Here is a 22,742-nt window from a genome sequence, read left to right as displayed (position 1 = left end):
AGCTGTAATAGCATAATCAATAAAATATACTGTTAAAATTTTACTTGTAATTAAATGAAATAACTTGCTTTTGTACTTGGAACAAGATTTAGGATGCAAGTACATTTTAACAGAACATGTTCAACTCTGGAAGGAGCTGTTGCACACCTCTGAGGACGTCGCCTCCGACTAGTTGGCTCTCAAGGTGTCCTGGGCTTGCTCCCAGGCTCCCTCATCCTCACCCCCTCACCCTCTCCACCCTCCCGCCCCTTGCCATAGTTTCTCTGTTGGTTCAAGCCGATTTTGGCAGAGATCAGAGTCTTTTCACTGGGCACATGGGCATCGTACAGCCACCCCGCTTGTTAGCAGCCTGAGCCCTCAGTGCTCTGAGATGCTTCTGACCAACGCTCAGTCCAGTTTTCTCCTAGACAGGGACTGTCCAGTCTCAGCAGCACAGACCTGCCTTTGCTTTTTGCAGTAAGTTCATAGGTTCAGACCTATCTTGGTTGGTGGCAACGCCATCCTTTCAGATGCTTAGGTCAGAACTCTCCGAGCCATTCCTGATTCCTACAGATACGCCAATCACATGCTCCATCAGTTCCTTAGGAAATCCTGTCGGCCCTACTTCTGAAATGGATCCAGACCCCAGCCACTTCTCTTTAGCTGCATCTCTGCCTCTGTGGTCCAAGCTGCTGTCATCTCCTGCCTGGGTTGCTGCCATAACCTCCCGACAGATTCCCTGCTTCTCCACTTGTTTTCCCTGCAGTCTGTTCTCGACACAGCCAGCAGAGGCATGCTGCAGGCCACAGACGGGTCATGTCAGCTCTCTGCTCCAGGCCCTCCCGTAGCGCTGCCCATCTCAGAGAGACCCAGCCATCACAGTGGCTTTGCACAGCCGGCCTCCTCGCCTCTTCGGCCTTGTCTCCTCCTGCTCTCTCTGCGACTACTGCTCGGCTGCACGGGCTGCCTTGCTCCGCTTTGAACAAACCAGGCACGCTCCCACCTCCAACTCCCACCTCCCGTCCTCTCCCCAGGTTGTGCCTCTGCCTGGCACGCTCCTCCCACACATCCAGATGGCTCTTGTCCTCACCTCCAGGTCTCTGCTCCATCGTCCCGTCTCAGTGAGGCCATTCTGACCACCATATTTAAAAGTGCAGCCTCGCCCCCTCCCTATCCACCACACTCTGGGTCCTCTTTCCTGTTTTATTTTTCTCCATTCCACTTATTACTCTTTAACACAGTTTCATTTACTTACTTGGCTTAGTGCCTCTCCCTCAAACTAAAGTGTAAACTCCAGGAAGGCAGGGTTTTTATAGCTCCTTTTTCTCACCCATATTCCAGCATGTAGAATAGTGCCTGGCACAGGGTGGGTGCTTGGTAAACATTTGTTAAATAAGTGATCTTTCTTTTCTCGAGCAAACTTATTCCTCGAAGTCTGCCAAACTGAACTGAAACAACACGTGTTGTGTTTTGATGCTGGTACTGGTTATGTGAACGAAACCCTAGCATACACATCCATATTTTTCTGGGGAACATCACAGCATACCTAATCTGGCATCATCTGGGTAACAACTCTTACAGACGGATTAAGTCCAACACGGGGAACTTCACAAGGAAAGTGATGCATACATTCGGACTGCATCTGGAGACTTAGATTGAGACACTGGCCCTACTTCTCAGAGGGCTGTCGGCAGGGAAGAGCATGTTCAGAGGAGAGCAGCGGGGGTGGTACAGACGTCCCGGCCCGTCTGGGCCCGTGACACCCGTACAGGAGCAAGGATGGCAGACTTGGTGTGGGGAGGAGGCGCTTGGGGAACATGATTCCTTTTTCCAAATGTTGAAAAAGGTCAGCATGTTTGCTCTATAGATCTATAATCATGTCATTACTGCCCTCCACCCCATCTAAAGCAGATCCAGCTTTTGTGGAATCTGAACATTAGAAGGGAATTCCTCTTAAGGTAAAAAAATATATATATAAATTTATAAAAATATAGATACAAGCTTTGAAAGGTGCCCATGCAAGTCAGGGCCCTTGAAGCTTCAGCTTCACTAGCTCCACAGTAAATCTACCACGTTTAGACTTTCTGTGTCAGCAAAACTGAACTCCGTCTAGCTCTCCAAACCGGTTTTCTCTTCCCTCTGGCTTTGCATAAAGTTCCCTCTGTCTAGAGCACCCTTTCTCAGCATGTCTACTCGGCAGCATCTACCTGTCCTTCAACCTCCAATTCAAAGTCTCCCCCTTCTGTCAGACCTCTCCCAGTCCTCAGAAAACTTAGGTGGGTGGTAAGCCTTTTCCTGCACCCTCGTGAATCCCGTGCACGTCTCCACTAGAACCCTCGGCTCAGAGTTGGAGTTTGGTGAACTTGTTTGTCTGCTGTCCTTATGCTGTGTATCAGTCAGGATGGGCTGAATGACACTGTAGTAACAAGCAACTCCAAAAACCTCAGTGGCTTGCAAATACAAAGGCTGTTTCTTGTTCACGCTGTGTGTGCATTGTCGGTCCGCTTTTGTTCTCCCTTTTTAGGGCCCAGGCTGATAGAGTAGCCACAGTCTGGAACATTGCCAGTTGCTGGGCCAGAGGGCAAATTGTAAACCAAAGCATGGGCTTTCTGCTAAAGCTTCCCCCTGGAGATAACGCATTTGCTTACATGTCATTGGTTATACCTTACTTTGGTGGACAGGGAAATCAGTGTGTCTAGAAGGTGTGCCTGCCCCAGGGTCTTGATGAATGGGTTCATATCCCCAGCAGGCTGTTGGCTTATTGACTATAGGGTGGCATCTGTTCAAAAATCTTTGCATATCCAGAACCTGGCCTGCAGTATGTAGCAAATAGTAAGTCCTCAACTCTTTTTGAGTCAGAAATTAATTTAGTAAAACCTACAGGAGGTAATTTTTTGAATGCTTACCCAAGGAATCATTTCCAACATCTTTCCAACCTCAGAAAGTGCTGACTTTGCTGTCTTCAGCGATTTTCAAGTACAGGCTATTATAACCACCTAGTGACACTTTCAGGATGATTCATGCAAAGACAAGTGGTTGAAATATGTGGTCTCTAAAGTCCCTTTAATTCTGAGGCCTCTGTTTACATCATAAACACCTTTCTGAGCCTGAGAGAGAATACATTAGTGTTCACTGCGAAGGTGATAACATCTGGCGGGGGCAGGCTCTTTCTGCTGGTGCCTTCACAGAAACGGGGCCGGCCCTGACCCCTCAGCTGGGTGGTTATTACCAAGTGCTGGAAGTACTGCGACCCTTAGGTGTCCAGACAGCAAAACAAGGCCAGCTCTGGGCTGGACGCTGCTTTGACACTTGAGGATTTGGGCTTAGAAACAGACTTGAAGTCTTTGTGACTCCTTGGTTTCAGCAGAAATCTGAAGCTTCTAGCCCGAGGACTTGCAGGGCGGCCCCTGTCCTGCCCACACACATTCCTGAGGACGGCCCGTTTTCCTTGTGTTTGTTTTGTTATCGACTCCTGCTGACTCACTTCGGTCTGATCGCTTCGCCCCTCTGTAACCGAGTTCTCTAGTGAGACGTGAGAGTAAACAATACATCCCCTCTCCTGACTGTGAAAATGTTCTGAATAATGAGGCTCATGATAGCCCTGCCTAGTCCTTTTAAATTAAAAAAACAACACTGGAATAACTGAGGTTTAAGAACTTCTAGTCCTCTGTACGAAGGCTGAAAATAATATAATTACTAATGTAAATAATGTAAAAATAATGAAACGCAGTGAGTTTATTATTCAGTTGGTATTCAGAGTGAATGTGGCCTGAAAAGGAACATGGGCTTTAGAGTCGGAACACCAGGCTCACATACAGATCTGCGGTGTGACTTTGGTGGTATCACCCCCCTTTTCTTGCTCAGTAGCTCCTTCATGTAGGATGGGGAAAGGGTGATAATACCCAACGCAGGAGGCTCTGCGGATGGATCGGAGGAGATGAAAGCACTCTGAGTGACGGAATGGAAGAAAATCCGGTGTCCTGGCTGGCCGTGGAAATTTCTCAGACTTTCTTTCTACCATAGCAGTGGCGCCACCAGTGCCAGTCGGCCATCCCGTGTGTGGTGTTATCTTATACGGCAGAAGACTTTTGAGATGGAGGAACCCACTGATTTAATTCAGAGTTAAGGGCCGTAGTTTGCAATACCAGCTGCTACCACTGTTGGGACCTCTTGATCCACGCAAACATCAGCTCTAAAAGGTGCCATGGACTCTGTCACTTTCAGCCTGGATTCAATTCACGTGAGAATCTGCTGGGTTCTTTGTTTTGGTTTCTTTGCACATCTGGCCCCGGCACAACTTTTCGGCACTTCCAGTGCATGGCGTCCACTATTTGTTTCAGCTATTGTGTGCGACCTCACACAAATATGCATTTTTCAGGATGTTTGTAACTAGGGCTCTTTTCAAGTGTCAACATTCTGCATTTCCTGAGGGTTCTGCCTCAATTAAATTGTGTCCCTATGGATCTCAGGGTGTCAAGGGTCCATTGAAATGGTCCTATTTGTTGATGGTTTGAAACTGATACTGTTGTCCCTTGGTATCCTTGGGGGATTGGGTCCGAGACCTTCCACTGATACCAAGCAAGATCTGCACATGTTCGAGTCCCTCATATAAAATAGTGGAGCATTTGCACACAACCTGCACTTATTCTCCCATGTACTTTAAATCACCTCCAGATTACTTACAACACCTAATGCTGTGTAAGTAGTTGTTAAACTATACTGTTTAGGGAACAATGACAAGAAAAGAAGTCTGTCCATGTTCAGAATGGATGCAACTATTGTCAGTCTAACTATAGGGTACATGTGAGCAACAATATAACTTTTTAAAAATATTTTCAATCCCCAGTTGGTTCAATCTGTGGATACAGAAGCCTCACACACATACCTAATTGTAGTATTTGAAAGCTATGAGTGGTCAGATTCCCTCCACCTCCCCAGTATAGGTCAATCCGTAACCGTTATCATTCATTGTTCCCACTGCATTCCTTTGACAAAATGGGTTGCCAAGTAAATGATGAGAAAGCGATACCAGTTAGGCCTCCGTTCGACAAAGCCTTGGCGTCTGGGGGTGGGGAGGGAAGACCCTCTCCCGCCCGCCTCACAGACAGGACAGGTCATGTCACACTGAAACCTCCCAACTCTAAATGAGCAACTCACCACCACTCCATATTCCTGGCCACCCAGTTTGCACTGTTAATTTCATTTATTTTAATCTTTACTGCTACTTTAAAATTAAAAGCAGCATATGACTACGACAATTCAAACAATATAGAAAGCATAAAGTTTAAATGTACTTCTCCTTCCTAATAAAGTCACTTTATTATTTAATGGGTTTGTATTTATCCTTCACTCTTGTTTTTTGTCAATGAATTATTTTTCTTCAAGATTTTATTTTTAAAAATAAAAAAATAGTAGGCACGTTCTATTTTTTGTTTTATCACTACCTTACCAATGGACATTGTGCTAACAAATGGTGGAATGAACAAGCTTGAGGTCTTCGTGATCGTGTACATGTATGTTTGTACTTCATCGGACTATGTGGGTTCTTAGATGTGAATGGCTGTATAAAATAACATGTCTTTTTAAACTGTGACAGGTATCGCTAAACTGACCTTCATAATCATTTTAATCTGTGCTGTCACCAGAGGTTCACAGACTATACTGCATAGTCTGTCTTTCTAGAAAGAGGGGGAAATCTTATTTTAATTTAATTATAATTTTCTTAATTACTAGAGAGGATAAACTAGTTTATAGCTTGTATATTTTGCTCGTTCATTTTCTTTGCCCTTTTTTCCTAATATTTTGTCTGTTTTTTTAAATGTATAATCCTTATTATATTTTCTTCCATTACCATTTAGTCCCCTTATACCCACCTCCCCTCAGCAATCACCACCCTGTTGTCTATGTCTGTGAGTTCTTTTTCTTTTTTGTTCAATTGTAAACATTAGTTATAATATGTTTTATAAATTTTCTCCCCGGCTGTCACTTTGTTTAAACCTTACTTACAGTTTCCTTTTGTATTCAAAAGTTTGTGGTATTTATGTAGTCAAATCAATCAACCTTTTCTTTTGAGATTTCTAAATTTTGAGTCTTGTATAGGAAGAACTTACTCAGCACAACTTAAAACATTCTCCTATATTTTTTCTAATAAGTTTACAATTTGTTTGTTAAAGTTCTCTGTTAAATTCACTTGGAAATTCTTGTTCTTTAAAATGTGAGAGGGACTGAACTCAGTTGTCTTAATACATCTTCATTTGGCTCTCCTTCCCAACTGACTTCAAGCCAGCACAGCTTTCATATTCTGAAAATCTTAATCTAGAAACTATATCTAGATGACTTATTCATACATTTATCAGTTTTATGCTAATAATGTATTATTTTAATTATTCAAGCTTTAAATTATGTTTTGATATCTGGTAAATCAAATTCCTCTAAATAGTTCTGTTTTAAAACTTTTAAAGCTATTTTGTACTTTTTCCCCATCTAGAAGACTTTCAGGTTTGGCTTTTCAAATTCCATAAAACACCCTGCTGCCATTTTCCCCAACATTTTTTAAATAAAAATGTTTCAAACATACAGAAAAATTTAAGTATCCATCTACTCACTATCTAGATTTTACCATTAACATTTTACAACTTGATGGCATTTCTATTGTGATTATAATTGTTTTTTTAAATATATTTTATTGATTATGCTATTATAGTTGTCCCATTTCCCCCTTCACTCCCCTCTACCCTGTGCCCCCTCTCCCACCCACCTTCCCCCCCTTTAGTCCATGTCCATATGTCATACTTGTGAGTTCTTTAGCTTCTACATTTCCCGTACTATTCTTGCCCTCCCCCTATCTATTTTCAACCTACATTCTATGCTACTTATTTTCTATACCTTTTCCCCCTCTCTTCTCCTCCCACCCCTACTGCTAGCCCCCCCCTTGTGCCCTCTATTTCTGTGGTTCTGTTCCTATTCTAGTTGTTTACTTAGTTTCTTTTGGTTTTGCTTTAGGTGTGGTTGTTAATAATTGTGAGTTTGCTGTCCTTTTACTATACATGTCTTTTCTTTATCTTCTTTTCTTAGATAAGTCCCTTTAGCATTTCATAAAGTAAGGGCTTGGTGATGATGAACTCCTTTAATTTGACCTTATCTGAAAAGCACTTTATCTTCTCTTCCATTTTAAATGAGAGCTTTGCTGGATAGAGCAATCTGGGATGTAGGTCCTTGTCTTTCATGACTTGGAATATTTCTTTCCAGCCCTTCTTGCCTGTAAGGTCTCTTTTGAGAAATCAGCTGACAGTCTGATGGGAACTCCTTTGTAGGTGACTGTCCCCTTATCTCTTGCTGCTTCTAGGATTCTCTCCTTCGTTTTTACCTTGGCTAATGTAATTATGATGTGCCTTGGTGTGTTTCTTCTTGGGTCCAACTTCTTTGGGGCTCTCTGCGCTCCTTGGATTTCTTGGAAGACTGTTCCCTTTGCCAGTTTGGGGAAGTTCTCCTTTATTATTTGTTCAAATAACTTTTCCACTTGTTGGTCTTCCCCTTCTGGTACCCCTATAATTCGGATGTTGGAACGTTTAAAGGTGTCCTCGATGGTCTTAAGCTTTTCTTCGATTTTTTGAATTCTTATTTCATCATGCTTTCCTGCTTGGTTGATTCTATCTTCCTTCTGGTCCACTGTGTTGTTTTGAGATTCAGATTCCTTCCTTTCACAATTGGCTCTTCTCCGTGTGTCTTCCTGCATCCCTTTTATGGTAATCTGCATTTTTTCATGTAATTTGGATCCAAAATCCACCAGTTCCGTGAGCTTCCTGATCACCAGTGTTTTGAACTGTGCATCTGATAGATTGGCTATTTCTTGGTCACTCAGAAGGATGAGTCCTGGGGGTCTGATCTGTTCTGCTGGAAACATGTCTATACGTCTTTCCTATCTCTCCTATTATTTTACTTATTTATTTATTTTTCTCCGGTCTGGTCGCTCTTGTTACAGTGGGGGCGGAGCTTAGGTGTTCACCGGGGCTGGGCGCCCCAGTCGCTAGCTTGTGACGTTATATGTGGGGGCAGGGGCGGGAGCGGGGACAGGAGGGATCAATGGCGACCCTTCCGTTCTCCTGGAGTCAGACACTTCCCTGGGCTTCTGGGCCATGAGCTCTGCCCTGGTCCCCAGTCGCTGCCCCACTGATTCCCCCAGCCGCTGCTTGCGTACTCAGGGATCACCACTATACTGCTGTGCTCTTGCGTCCCGGATTGCTGTTGCGCCGATTTCGCGCCAATTTCCCCCGACCTACGCGCGCCTGCGACCCGCGCCAGCCTCGCGCCCGCTCGCTCGGCTCGTAGTCCCCTACCAGTCTGGATGTACGGGTCTACTTCAACTTCTAGGCTGTCCGACTTCCATTTAGATAAATCCTCTGATAGTTCTGATATTATGACTGCAAATCATTGTTGTAAATTATTGTGGTTCTGTTCCTGGTTGTGCGAGGAGGTACGGTACGCCCACCTATTCCTCCATCTTCTATTGTGATTATAATTGTACTGAATTTAGAAATTATCTAGAGAAAACTGACATTCATATAATTTGAATTTTTTAAGATTTATTTATTATTTTTTAGAGAGGGAAGGGAAGGAGAAAGAGAGAGAGAGAGAAACATCAATGTGTGGTTGTTGGGGGTCATGGCCTGCAACCCAGGCATGTGCCCTGACTGGGAAATTGAACCTGCGATACTTGGTTCGCAGCCCGCGCTCAATCCACTGAGCTACACCAGCCAGGGCGTATAATTTGAATTTTAAACTCCAGGAATATGCTATGACTCTCCATATATCTAGGTTTTTTTGTTTTGTTGAAGTTTTGTAATTACTGTCCTATAGATTTTGCACGTCTTACAAGGTTTATGCTGAGATCCTTTTCCAGATTTGGTTGTTAATGTGAATAAGCCCCCCACTCAGAACCCCATTATCTTCTCTAATGATCGTTTTGACATGTTGGAAACTTAATGATTTGTGTGTTGTAGATTACACCTTATCATCTTAGTCTCATTATTGTCGTTTTCAGGGGATAATCTCATATGCAAATAACCACTGGTTTGTCTCCACCTTTTTTAAATGTCTGTTCCTCATATTTCCTTTCTTATATTTTACTGTTAAATAATGATAGTGGAACTCTTTATCTTGTTCCTGATTTGAATGTTTCACTGTTAGGTACCATGTTTGCTGTGTTTTCTACTAGAGATTCTTTATCCAAGGACATTGTTTTCTTTTTCCCTTCCTTGCTTTTGTTTGCTATTTTTTTTCAAGAATGAGAGTTTATACTTGAGCAACAGCAAAGAACAATGGGACCTTACAGACACATACAGAACATCCCACTCACCGACAGAATATATAACTTCTCCTCAAGTGCATATGGAACATCTCTGGGAGAGATCACATGTTAGGACACAAACAAGTCTCAACAAATTTAAGAAGACTGAATCATACAAAGAACCTTTTCAACCACAGTCGAACAAGACTAGAAATTAATAGCAAAGGAAAACTGGAAAATTCCACAAATATGTGGAAAATAATACACTCTTGAGTAATCAATGGGAAATCAGAAAACATCTTGAAAAATAAAAACCAAAACACAACATACCAAAATTCATGGATACAGCAAAAGCAGTACTAAGAAGGGCATTTATAGCTTTAAGTAAATGCCTACATTTAAAAAAAGAAGAAAAATCTCAGAAACCTAACTTATACTTCAAGGAACTAGAAAAAGAAGAGGCAAACTAAACCCCAAGCAGCAGAGGAAGTAAATAATAACTATTAAGGCCAATAATAAACAAAACAGATTGCAAATAGCCACAGGCATGTAAGTACAGCATAGGGAATATAGTCAATACCACTGTAATAAATATATATATTGCCAGGTGGCTACTGGAAATATCAGGGGATGGAATATTTTATAAGGTATATGATTGTCTAACCAGTGTGTTTGTACACCTTGAAATAATACAAAATAATACTGAATGTGCTTAGCCCACTCCAGGGTCCTGTGCCAGTGCTCCTCCCCCACTGTGACTCCATGTAAGATGGCTCAGAGTGGGAAACGAGCAGCATCCACAGTGTTGGAAGGAAGAAAAGAAAACCACCTACTGACACACGAATTTCCACAGGACTGAAACTGCCTGAAACCTGCTGTAACTGCTGTTAACTCTGTTCAGCTCCAGTCCGGACTCCTGATCAGTTTGAAGGACGTTGATAAACTGTGATTTTAACATGACATTGTCATCCACAGTTAGTGTTACAAAGCTGCTTTTACCTTAAACTTCATAGATGTTTACGTCTTTTTGTTTTGTTTTAAGATGATTGGTAATTCGTTGCATTTAGCTCTGTTTAGAACAGTTAAAAGCATTGTTGCCTTCTTTGGGATTACATTCTGAGAGGCAGTTTGATTTTTTTTTTATAAACACATTTGAAAAAAGGTTGGAGTAACCAGACCTTTCATACATAACTTGGTGATTATCACCCCTGTTGTGAATAAGACTTGTTTGGATTCAAACATTTATTACAACAGTATAAGAAAACCAAATACTGCAAATGGTCAATTAGAGTTTAATTTCTAAATAAATGGTTTTGTACTACTCAAAATAGCAAAATACTATGTTGAGCAAGGGGGAAATATAACATAAGGTGTGGAATGGCAAGTTAAGAATTTTTGATCTTGCAACCATTACAGTTCAAGGAATTCACAAACTCCTACCGGAGGGAAATATTTTTAATTAAAACTTTAAAAAAAGAAAAAAAAAACAACTTTTGTTTAAAGTAAAAACCTACAAATTTGTTTCTTCCAAGCTTAGTCCTCAAATTTAGAGAGTCAGTTTAAATATTCTAAATAGTTTTTTTTATAATTTAGGATTGTTGATTTGTGTTTTGTTACTGATGTGTGATCAACCATTTTAACTTTCATTCATCTGTTTCTAGGAATGTTTGAAAAGGAATACCTTATATGTTTATATAATTGCAAAATAAATCAACTATAAAAAGAAAGTAAAAAGGAGAAATAAAAAATAAAATTATTTCTGTTAACAGATGAACTGATCATGTATGTAGAAAGCCCTAAAAATTGTATGTGCATGCACACACACACACACACACACAATGTAAGAAGAATAATTTAACACGGTTGCAGGACACAAAATGAACACACAAAATCAGTTTTTTCTATTTATTAACAGTGGAAATCAAAAAAGGAAGGTAGGAAAATAACCTCGTTTGTAATAGCATCATAAAGAATAAAATACTGAAGAATAACTTAACCAAGGAGCCAAAAGACTTACACAAAAAACCCTACAACATAATAGTGAAAAATTAAGAACATGTAAAACATATCTCATGTTCATTAATCAGAGGACGTAGTATTGTTAAAATGTCCATACCACCCAAAGCAATCTATAGATTAGGTGTAATCCCTATCAAAATTCCATTGGCACTTTTTTTTTTTTTTGCAGAAATAGAAAAAGAAAAAATCGTAAAATATATACCGAATCTCAGAGGACCCTAACAAGCAAACACACACACCACACACACACACACACACGATGAGGCCAGAATACGTTTCCAGTTCATATGGAAATAATACAACAATTAATAAAGAATAACAGAAGAACAAGCTGTTTTCCGTAATCACAGCTGTGAACCTACTTTGGCCACACCCTGTGTTACAAGGGCACGGTGATCAGAACCGTGCGATGCAAGGCAGAAAGGACGGGCACAGACCAGTGGAACGGAGCAGAGCCCAGGGGTAAACTCTTCCGTGTTCAGCCAGTGGTCTCCGACCAGGGTGCCACGGCTACCCAGTGGGGAAAGAACAGTCTCTCCAGTAAGTGGTGGGGGAATAACTGGGCTGGCCACATGCAAAAGAGTGAAGGCGGGCCGTTACTTTATGCCATCTGCAGAAATTAACTCAAAGACCTACGCCAGCAATCTTCAGCCTTTTTCATCTCACGGCACACATAAACTAATTACTAAAATGTTGTGGCACACTAAAAAATATATTTTTTGCCTACCTGACAAAAAATGGGTGTAATTTTTATTCATTCACACCAGATGGCTATTGTGCTGGCTGTTGGCATTTTTAAATTTGACAATCTAAAGGAAAAGAGGTCAGGCCCCTGCCTACATAGTCAGGTACTGCACCCCAGTATGCCTCTTGCTGCACGTGAGCTGAAAATTACCGACCTCAACATGAGACCTGAAAATATAAAACTCCTAAAAAAGAAAAACCATGTGGAAAAAGCTTTATGACACTGGGTTGCCAATGATTTCTTGGATCTGACAACAAATGCAAAAATAGACAAATGGGACTCCATTAGACTTAAAACTTCGTATCAGAGAAGCGGCATCGAGGAAGCGGCCAGCGCAGAGGCCGTGCAGCTGCCCGCAGACGCTGCGCAGCGTTCCATCCCCACCACCAGTGACGCGGCCCATTTCTCTCCACCCTCACCCGCGCGAGTGTCCTTGTTTTTGTTTTTGATGGTGGCCCTCCTACTGGGTGTCTGCTGGTGCTGTGGTTTTGATTTAGTTCCCTAATGACTGATAATGTTGAGCACTTTTTTAGGTACTTACGGGCATTTGTATAATTCTTTGGAGAAATGTTTTTTCAAATCCTTTACCTAATTTTAATTGGCGTTTTTGATTTTTCATTGTTGAGTTGTAGAAGTTCTTTATTCTGGATGCACGCTCCTTATTAGATATAGGATGGCAACATTTTCTCTGATTTTCCAGGTTGTCTTTTTCACTTTCTTGATGGTGACCCTATTACAATGCAAACACTTTTAGTTTTGATTAAGTCTAATTCATACGTTTTTTCTTATGTCACTTGTGCGTTAGCTACTTTATTTTATGTCTTCAGTGATTTATCTGGAAATCGGATTTGCTCACTGGAAACACACCTGCATTATTCTTAGTTTTCCTGGTTTGGAATTATAAAGCCCTTGACTTAAAATGTTTGTCAGTAGTGTGCAGAGGACCTTGGAAATGTTGATCCTCATTGAGCTGATAAATACATTCCTGTGAATTTAGCCTCTGGAAATAGTTTAACAGAAGAAATACAGCCATATACCCAGAGATCAGTTCCCTGTCACCTGTGAGGGAGGGATGCTGGGGGCCTGTTCAGTAGCAGAGGAGGATGAGTTAAGTCCATAGTGATACGTTATGAAGCAGCTATGGAAGACTACAATTATGAAGCTTACTCAAGGAAAATGGTTATGATGTCATGTTCAGTGAAAAGTAATACAAGTGTGTGTCCATCATGATTAAAAATATGTAGGAAATATTTGCACTAGATGGAAGGCTATACAAAATTATAGGTGGTTTAATTCTCTTAAATTTTATTTAATATTGACATTTTATCTTTACAATAAAAAATTAAGTAAAAAAAAATGTGCTGACATTTCCAATTGGTAGGGAAATGGTGACAGGTGGTTAGATCCTGGCATGTGTTTATTCTTTTCTTACCCTATTTTTTAATTGTAATGATTTTTTAAATATATTGATTATGCTATTACAGTTGTCCCATTACCCTGCTTCATTCCCTTCCACCCTGCACACCCTCTCCCACCCACATTCCCCCCCTTTAGTTCATGTCCATGTGCCATAAGTTCTTTAGCTTCTACATTTCCCATACTATTCTTGCCTTCCCCCTGTCTATTTTCTACCTACTATTTATGCTACTTATTCTCCATACCTTTTCCCCCTCTCTCCTCGTCCCACTCCCCTGTTGGTAACCCTCCATGTGATCTCCATTTCTGTGGTTCTGTTCCTGTTCTAGTTGTTTGCTTAGTTTCTTTTTGTTTTAGGTGTGGTTGTTAATAATTGTGATTTGCTGTCATTTTACTATACATGTTTTTTTTATCTTCTTTTTCTTAGATAAGTCCCTTTAACATTTCATACAATAAGGGCTTGGTGATGATGAACTCCTTTAACTTGACCTTACCTGAGCAGCACTTTATCTGCCTTTCCATTCTAAATGAAAGCTTTGCTGGATAGAGCAATCTTGGATGTAGGTCCTTGCCTTTTATGACTTGGAATATTTCTAGCCCCTTCTTGCCTGTAAGGTCTCTTTTGAGAAATCAGCTGACAGTCTAATGGGAACTCCTTTGTAGGTTACTGTCTCCTATCTCTTGTTGCTTCTAGGATTTTCTCCTGCATTTTTATCTTGGGTAATGTATGTATAATGTGCCTTGGTGTGTTTCTTCTTGGGTCCAACTTCTTTGGGACTTTCTGAGCTTCCTGGACTTCCTGGAAGTCTTTCCTTTGCCAGAATGGGGGAAGTTCTCCTTTATTATTTGTTCAAATAACTTTTCCACTTGTTGCTCTTCCTCTTCTCCTCCTGGTACCCCTATAATTCAGGTGTTGGAACATTTAAAGATGTCCTGGAGGTTCCTAAGCTTCTCCTCACTTTTTTGAATTCTTATTTCTCCATTCTTTTCTGTTTGGTTGTTTCTTTCTTCCTTCTGATCCACTCTATTGTTTTGAGTCCCAGTTTCCTTCCCATCTATTGGTTCCCTGTGCATTTTCCTTCATTTCTCTTATTGTAGCTGCATTTGTTCATCTAATTTGTAACCAAAATCAGCCAATTCTGTGAGCATCTTGATCACCAGTGATTTGAACTGTGCATCTGATAGGTTGGCTATCTCTTGGTCGCTTAAAAATACTGGTTCTGGGGCTTTGAATTCTGTTTGAGCCATCTTTTTTTTCCCCTTTGGTTTTCTTTTGGTCGTGCCTGTTACATATGAGGGGTAGAGCCTTAGGTGTTCACCAGGATGGGGCACCCCAGTCACTGGGTTGTGACCTTGTATGTGTGGCGGGGTCCGAGAGGGAACAATGGTGCCTGCTCCGCTCTCCTTTGGACCTCAGTCCCTTCCACGCTTCCCCCGAGCAAACTGGGCCCCTCTGGTGCCAATTCCCATGTGGGTGGGCTTGTGCACCCTGTGGGACTTCCCAAGGACCTCTCCTGTGAGGCTGGGAGTCTCTCTGTGCACCTCAACCCCCACGGGTGTTTTTAATCAGTGCCCCGAGACTCTTTTCCCAGCGCTGGGATCCTGGGTTGCACACAGTGCCTTGCTTCACAATTCCTGCCTCGCTAGGTCTGCCATTTGCCACCCCTCAGCCGGGGTCTGCCAGCTGCTGCTTGTGAGCTCAGGGTCCACCGGCTGCCGTCTTGAGCACCCCGGATGCCTTATGTGCCCGGTCCCAATGCTCTTTGCACTGTGACCCGCCCAGTTGCCCGACTGCGCCCCTCCTACTGGTCTGGATGAAGTGTCTATTTTAACTTCTTGGTTGTCGACTTCATACAGTTCAGTTTTCTGTCAGTTCTGGTTGTTATTCTGTTTCTAAATTGTTGTTGTCCCTATCTTGGTTGTGTGAGGAGGCACAGTGTGTCTACCTATGCCTCCATCTTGGCCAAAAGTCTAATTGTAATTATTTTTTATTATGATCATTGGCATTAGACTTATAAACAGAAAAATAGTTTGCTGTGTTTATTCACTAAGAATTTGAATAAAGATATTTTAATCTTTTTTACTTTTGTATGTCAAATCCAGTGATAATAAAATAATTTTGGTATTAGAATTACTATTATTGTAATCATTAGCAGCATTACAATTTGCTAAATGAAAGGTAATGATTATGGTGATATTATGTTAATAATAGGGATCACACTAACACTTTCCTAGGCATGTAAAGAAAGAATTGTAATAATGATTTTAATCAGTCACCCCAGCTTTTGAAATAAATTTCAGATGCGTCAAAGACTTAAGAGTTTTTATTTTTAAGGAAGACATTGAAAGAAATAAAAAGTAAGCACAATGCAAGGTCATGTGCACCGAGGTGAGACCACACTTTACACTGTTGAGCCCAGAGAGAGAACGCACAGCTGACTGGGCCACAAACTGGGTCCGTGGGTCCAAGACCCTGTAGCCTTTGGCTTCACCTGAGTGACAGGGGTCTGGGGCACAGCCAGCAACTGTGAGGGGGCCCCTGGTCTGTAGCCTGGAGTGTGTCTGATCGGGCAGCAGGCAGGGAAGGGCCACAGAGAGAGGCCCCGCTCCCACAGCCGGCTCGTGCCCCTCCGCCCCTCGTGCTGGCGTGGCCCTGCCTGCCTGGCGGAGGCAGAGGCAGAGGCAGAGGCGTCCTTGTGTTGCCCTGTGTGGGAAGGCTGTGAAAAGAAAACCCCGGTTGGCCCAAACATTTAAACAAGCGTTACACTAGGATCTTTTGTTCTCCTCTGGACGTGGTCAGAATTAATTTGGTGTTTCAAAGGAGGGTTATTTTGTTGTTAGCATTTTCGATTTTGAATTTGAGTTACTTAATGAAACGATGCAGAGGGAGATATGAAAAAAAACACACGGCTGAAGTCTGTTAAACGGTGTTGGGACATCCCCAGGCTGTTCTCCAGGGCACCATTTTGTCAGTGTTCGGGGGGCTCCTGACTCCAACTTGACACCCAGGCTGCTGCCGAACGCCCCGTGGGAAGGTCCCGGTAACCGAAGTCAGGCGGTGGCGGGGGGCTGGGTGTCTGAGAAACACACCGAGCTTAAGAGACAGTAATCACTCTGTCTCCCTCCTCAGGTTCAATACGGAAAACCTGCTTTCTGCAAACAGCTGGAAAAGCCGCCCTTGGAAACTTTCTTTGGCCCTCATGGAGCAGCTGGGACGCAGACTGTGAGGCCCTTGAGGGACTATCTCCCGAGTGACCACCCAGAGAGCGTGTTGCCATGGCCAGCAAGAGGAAGTCCACCACCCGTGCATGATCCCTGTGAAGACCGTGGCCCTGCAGGACGCCAGCGCAGAGGCCCAGCCCGCCGAGGCTTTGCCCGAAGGGCCCTCGCAGGACCTGCCACCAGAAGCGCCTGCCACCAGCAGCGAGGCTGCTCAGACCTCCAGCAGCACCGATGGCACCACGCTGGCCAATGGGCATCGGAGCACTTTGGACGGCTATTCGTATTCTTGCAAATACTGTGATTTCAGGTCCCAGGACATAACCGAGTTTGTGGGGCACATGAACTCCAAGCACACAGACTTCAATAAAGACCCAGTTTTTGTATGCACTGAGTGCAGCTTTCTGGCGAAAACCCCCGAGGGGCTTTCTCTGCACAACGCTAAGTGTCACTTGGGGGAAGCCAGCTTTGCGTGGAATGTGGCCAAGCCAGACAATCATGTCATCGTGGAGCAGAGCGTACCCGGGAGCACCAGCACTCCTGACCCACTGGGCGAGCCCAGCGCCGATGGGGCCGACGGACAAGCTGAAATCATCATCACCAAAACTCCAATCATGAAGATAATGAAAGGCAAAGCTGAAGCCAAAAAAATTCACACGCTCAAGGAAACGCCCCCAGTCAGCCCGCTGGTGAGGCCTTACCAAACAGCCAGCTGGGGAAAAGGGTGTGAAGGAGGGGACCACTCCTTTGTCAACGGGGCTGTTCCGGTCACCCAGGCGTCCACCAGCTCCGCCAAGCCTCCCCATACGGCCAACGGGCCCCTGCTGGGGACAGTGCCAGTTCTGCCGGCCGGTATAGCCCAGTTCCTGTCCCTCCAGCAGCAGCCCCCCGTGCATGCCCAGCACCACGCCCACCAGCCCCTGCCCACCGCCAAGTCCCTTCCCAAAGTGATGATCCCCCTGAGCAGCATTCCGACGTACAACGCGGCCATGGACTCCAACAGCTTTCTGAAGAACTCTTTCCACAAGTTCCCCTACCCGACCAAAGCCGAGCTCTGCTATTTGACTGTGGTCACCAATACCCGGAGGAACAGCTCAAGATCTGGTTCACGGCCCAGAGGCTGAAACAAGGGATCAGCTGGTCCCCCGAAGAGATCGAGGACGCACGGAAAAAGATGTTCAATACGGTCATTCAGTCCGTCCCTCAGCCCACAATCACCGTTCTGAATACTCCTCTGGTCGCCAGCGCTGGCAACGTCCAGCATCTCATCCAGGCTGCCCTCCCGGGCCACGTTGTGGGGCAGCCAGAGGGCACGGCAGGGGGACTTCTGGTTACTCAGCCACTGATGGCCAACGGGCTGCAGGCCCCAAGCTCGTCTCTCCCTCTGGCAGTTACCTCCGTCCCCAAGCAGCCAGCCGTGGCGCCCATCAACACCGTGTGTTCAAACACCACGTCGGCGGTGAAGGTGGTCAACGCGGCCCAGTCGCTGCTCACGGCATGCCCCAGCATAACTTCCCAGGCCTTCCTCGATGCCAGCATCTACAAAAACAAGAAATCTCACGAGCAGCTGTCAGCTCTGAAAGGTAGCTTCTGTCGGAACCAGTTCCCGGGACAGAGCGAAGTTGAGCACCTGACCAAAGTGACAGGCCTCAGCACCCGGGAGGTTCGGAAATGGTTCAGTGACCGGAGATACCACTGCCGGAACCTGAAGGGCTCCCGGCCCCTGGTGCCCGGAGAGCCGGCTCCATCATCATGGACTCCATGCCAGAGGTGCCCTTCTCCCCAGTGCCCAAGACCCCCGAGGTGACCTGCCTCCCAACAGCAGCCACCCTGGCCACCCACCCCTGTGCCAAACGGCAGTCCTGGCACCAGACTCCTGACTTTACACCAACCAAATACAAGGAGCGAGCCCCCGAGCAGCTCAGAGCCCTGGAGAGTAGTTTTGCACAAAACCCCCTTCCTCTCGACGAGGAACTGGACCGCCTGAGGACCGAAACCAAAATGACCCGAAGAGAGATTGACAGCTGGTTTTCTGAGCGACGGAAAAAACTGAATGCCGAGGAGACCACGAGGGCCGATGGGAGTGCCTGTCAGGAGGAGGAGGAGGCCGCTGAGGACGAGGGTGGAGCAGAGGAGTCCCCCTGTGACCTGAGAGTCCCTGGGGAGAACGGCTCCCCAGAAGTGCCCGGCAGCCACACCTGGCTGAACGCAAAGTCAGCCCCATCAAAATCAACCTCAAAAACCTGGGTCACTGAAGCCAACGGCAAGAGCGAGCTGCCCGGGCTGGTGCCTGCGATCCCGAAGAGGACGGGTCGACCAAGCCGGCTGTGCAGCTGCCGGCCAAGGTGAGCTACAAGAAGACTGCGCAGCAGCGGCACGTGCTGCGCCAGCTCTTCGTGCAGACGCAGTGGCCGAGCACCCAGGACTACGACAACATCATGGCCCAGACGGGCCTGCCGGCCGGAGGTGGTGCGCTGGTTCGGCGACAGCAGGTACGCCCTGAAGAACGGCCAGCTCAAGTGGTACGAAGACTACAAGCGGGGCAACTTCCCGCCAGGGCTGCTGGTCATCGCCCCTGGCAACCGGGAGCTGCTGCAAGACTATTACATGACACGCAAGGTGCTCCACGAGGAGGACCTGCAGAGCCTCTGCGACAAGACCCAGATGAGCCCCCAGCAGGTCAAGCAGTGGTTTGCTGAGAAAATGGGTGAGGAGACGCGGGCCGTGGCAGACACAGGCAGCGAGGACCAGGGCACCGGCGACCCTGCAGCCGCTCACAGAGGTCCGGGGGACACCTGTTCAGAGGTGTCCGAGAACAGTGGGCCGTGGGAGCCCAGTGCCCCTGAGGCCACTCAGAGCCCTGTGACACACCAAGCCCCCAGGCTGGACATCAGCTGGGTAAGGAGACCGGAGGACCGTGGTGGTCCTCCGTGGGGATGGGCAGGGGCCCCGTGGGTGGGCCCTGGACATGCTGCCTGGGGGCGTCTGCTGTTTCGCAGGCTGCCTGGCTGCTCTGGGGCAGCTGGCAGGAGACGCCATCAGAGAATAACATGACAGCGGGTTGAGAGTTGTTCATTTCATGGTTTGTTTGTTTTTTTTTAACTTGCATGGGAAGGAAATAGGGAACTGCAAGGGTCCAAACTTCTTTAGCCGTTTCTTGGCACTAGGAGGACAGGTGAGAACGTCGCCTGAGCCAGGCAGAGCCACAGACACGGGACAGGAGACAGTGATAGGACTTTTGAGGAAATTCAACCAAATTGGTGAACAAAGAGGAATGAGTCTTTACTTGTCCTTAGATACATGAAGCGGTTTTTTAATGGTGAAAATCCTGTAATTTGCATTTCAGTTGTCTCCCTGATGAAGAAGTGATGCAAAGTCCTCTTCCCTCTTAGATGTCCATGGAGCCAAAGGCTGGCTCCTAGTATTAGCACTTGACAGAAAACTCGACGTGATTATTTTATTAGAGATGGTTTTCTTGAAGCCACAAGTCATGTGTCAGGTGTTGATTTTCCAGGGTCTCAGGCCCTGAGCTCCCAGCCTTGAGCCCACCCCCCGCCCCCCCATTGGAGGCCCCTCCCAGGACAGCCCGGAGCCGTGGAATGCAGTTACTCTCAGGGGCTCTGGAGACTGAGGGAGTGTCTGGGCTCCCCGAGGGTCTGGTCTGTGGGCCTTGAGAAGTCGGTGCTTCCAGGCCTGGCCTGGGTTTCCTCCAGGCCCCCGGGAGGGAGCGCCCTGCGGACTAGGGGCAGGTCTGGCGTCCGCACCGGGCCTGCCGCCGGAGGACGTCCGACGCCTGGGCTTTGGCTGTGCCGGCAGAGCAGCACAGATTGCTGGGGACTGGAACAAACTAGTTTTGTTTTGGGGTTTGTTTGTTTTTTTTTTTGCTTTTTAAAGTTAAAACTTAACTAAATTATATTCTTGGGCAGCTGGAAACAGGGTGGTAGTTACACAACATTGTAAATTAAATGTACTTAATGCCATTTAATGTACATTTACATGTACATTTACATATTGCCATGCAATGCCATTACAAATGGCAGGATTTGTGGTCTGTATATTGTACCACAGTTTTAAAGAGAGCTAACCTGCAGTTGGGGTGGGTGGGTTTGAACTGCAAGTATTTGCTCCCCTCAGCTGCTCAGTCCACCACCGGAAGTGAGAGCTGCGTCCCGGGTGGGACCGAGCCGGAGCGGCAGGGGCGGTCCGACCCCGTGGCCACGTCCTCTTTTTCCCAACACAGGTCACGGGTGGGGGCAGGGCCTGTCTCTGTGGCTGTACCTGACCCCCACGGCCTCGTCGGCAGCCTCTGCGTGGGGCCCCATCTGTGAGCAGCACCGGTGGCAGGCCCCTCGGAGCGGCCCCACTGCCTTCGACTTGAGGGTGGGGACTGAGAAATGGAGTGAAGGCGTCGGTAGAATACACACCAGAAAGTAGCCCCAGCTGCCGTCATTTTGGGACTGTGTTCTGGAGAGCCAGAGGGAGAGGGCAGGAGAGGGTGGGTTAGGACAGGCCTCCAGAGGTGGCGGCGGCCTGGGGAGCTGGGCCAAGGGGACAAGGCAGGGGCCCAGAGAAGACAGGCTCCCGCACAGCTGGGGCCTGGGTTTGGCGCTGGCCCCTTGCCGGCTGTAGCCAGCCTGAGTCCGTAACTCACGGGCCTTCTTCACGTTCCCTCGGCCGTGGAGCCGGGGGTGGCTCATGGAGTTCAAGAGATCCCAGAGGCCAGTGAGGCTGCCCCGGGGCTGCCCCGGGGGCTGCCCCGGGGGCAGCTGACGTGGAGGTGACAGGCATGTGCTTTCTCCTCAGAGACAGACTGAACTTGAACTGATCACTGTGAAGGACTGGCCAGTCTGGGATGCCGCCTGCCACGTGGAAGGGCCCAGCCCGCCTCTGCTGCCACGTCGGTTCCCACGCCGGCCCTGGGTGCACACAGAGTTTCTGGAAGCCTCACAGACAGCCCAGACCCTGCCCTGTCGCCTTCGGCCACCACCGAGCAAGAAGAGCAGAGTTCTCGTCAGTTTTTCCTCCCGCAATGTAGGACCTTTCCTTTGCCTTCCAGTGGATAAAGTAGTTCGGATTTCATATTCATAGATACAGAATCACGTTTTTAACATGTAAGTCCGCCTATACACATTTAATGAAACATTGGATTGTAAACACTTTTATTACATAGAAGCCTTGGTTAGCAAAGCAGTGCATTATCTTTTACATCATCTCTAAAAATGCCTTGTGTCTGCTCTCTGGACGTTACCGGGGCCACGGTGCCTCACCTTCCGGGGCCAGGCCGGGTCGTCAGCACCTCAGACCACACCCGGAGCCCTGGGCCCGGTCTTCCCCGGGGAAGGCAGTACTTCCTAGGAGCTCTCTGCGCCGTGAAGTGCTGACCGGTAACATGTCCTGCCGGCTCGCCTCGCCCGGTGGGACGGTCCGTGCAGAACCCGCGTGTTACCACCCCACCTACCCCAAACCCCCCACTCACCTATTCTCATAATAACACGGCATTTGAAAGTGTGCTGTGGGCGATGTGACTGGCGTTTGATGCTCACCCCTCTCGTGTTTTCAGTGACTCTGCTTTGTCCTGGAAATCTGAACCATGGACCATTGCTTTTCAGTTATCAGATCAACTAAAGAAACATTTGCTGTTCAGCCTCATGTCCTGACCTATGTGCCCGCATTTAAAAACAGAAATCTAGGCTTGTTTAGAGTGAGAGGAGAATTGAAACCAGACCCAGGGGTGGGGACACAGTGAAAATGCAGGGCCCCAGCCGGCAGCTTGGGCGCTGTGGCGGTCAGAGACCTTTACCCTGACTCCCTGCAAGTCCGCCTGCGGTTGGGGGAGGAAGACCCACCCCTGCCTGGTAGCGAGAGTGAGAGCTGATGGGGTTCGAGAGTTTCTGGAATTAGCGGCACAAAGACCTGAGAGTGGGGGTTCCTGGCAGAACACCCAGAGTACTCCTGGCCCCACGCCGAGGGGCTGGTGGGCATAACTGGACAGGTCTTGGTGAGGATGCATAGTTTCAAAGGTCTGTATTTATAGCTGCAAACTTGGAAACAAGATGTCTGTCTACCTTAGCCTAATCT

At 46.4% G+C, this 22,742-nt stretch overlaps 1 protein-coding gene across 1 annotated transcript in view; it reads left to right on the top strand.

The window, feature by feature from the left end:
* The window catches only part of ZHX3 (zinc fingers and homeoboxes 3), a 102,996-nt gene extending 81,038 nt beyond the window's left edge, over positions 1–21,958 (top strand). The window contains 10 exon segments of the mRNA XM_036009834.1: positions 16,576–16,743; positions 16,746–17,738; positions 17,741–18,400; positions 18,403–18,858; positions 18,861–18,909; positions 18,911–18,945; positions 18,948–19,122; positions 19,124–19,562; positions 21,468–21,663; positions 21,666–21,958. Coding sequence (XP_035865727.1) covers positions 16,722–16,743; positions 16,746–17,738; positions 17,741–18,400; positions 18,403–18,858; positions 18,861–18,909; positions 18,911–18,945; positions 18,948–19,122; positions 19,124–19,562; positions 21,468–21,663; positions 21,666–21,727 — 3,087 coding nt within the window. The 5' untranslated portion in view covers positions 16,576–16,721 and the 3' untranslated portion in view covers positions 21,728–21,958.
* The last annotated feature ends 784 nt before the right edge of the window (positions 21,959–22,742 follow it).

This window comes from Phyllostomus discolor, chromosome 9 (genome assembly GCF_004126475.2).
Source record: "Phyllostomus discolor isolate MPI-MPIP mPhyDis1 chromosome 9, mPhyDis1.pri.v3, whole genome shotgun sequence".
Lineage (NCBI taxonomy): Eukaryota > Metazoa > Chordata > Mammalia > Chiroptera > Phyllostomidae > Phyllostomus > Phyllostomus discolor.
This window is presented reverse-complemented; position numbering and strand designations above follow the sequence as displayed.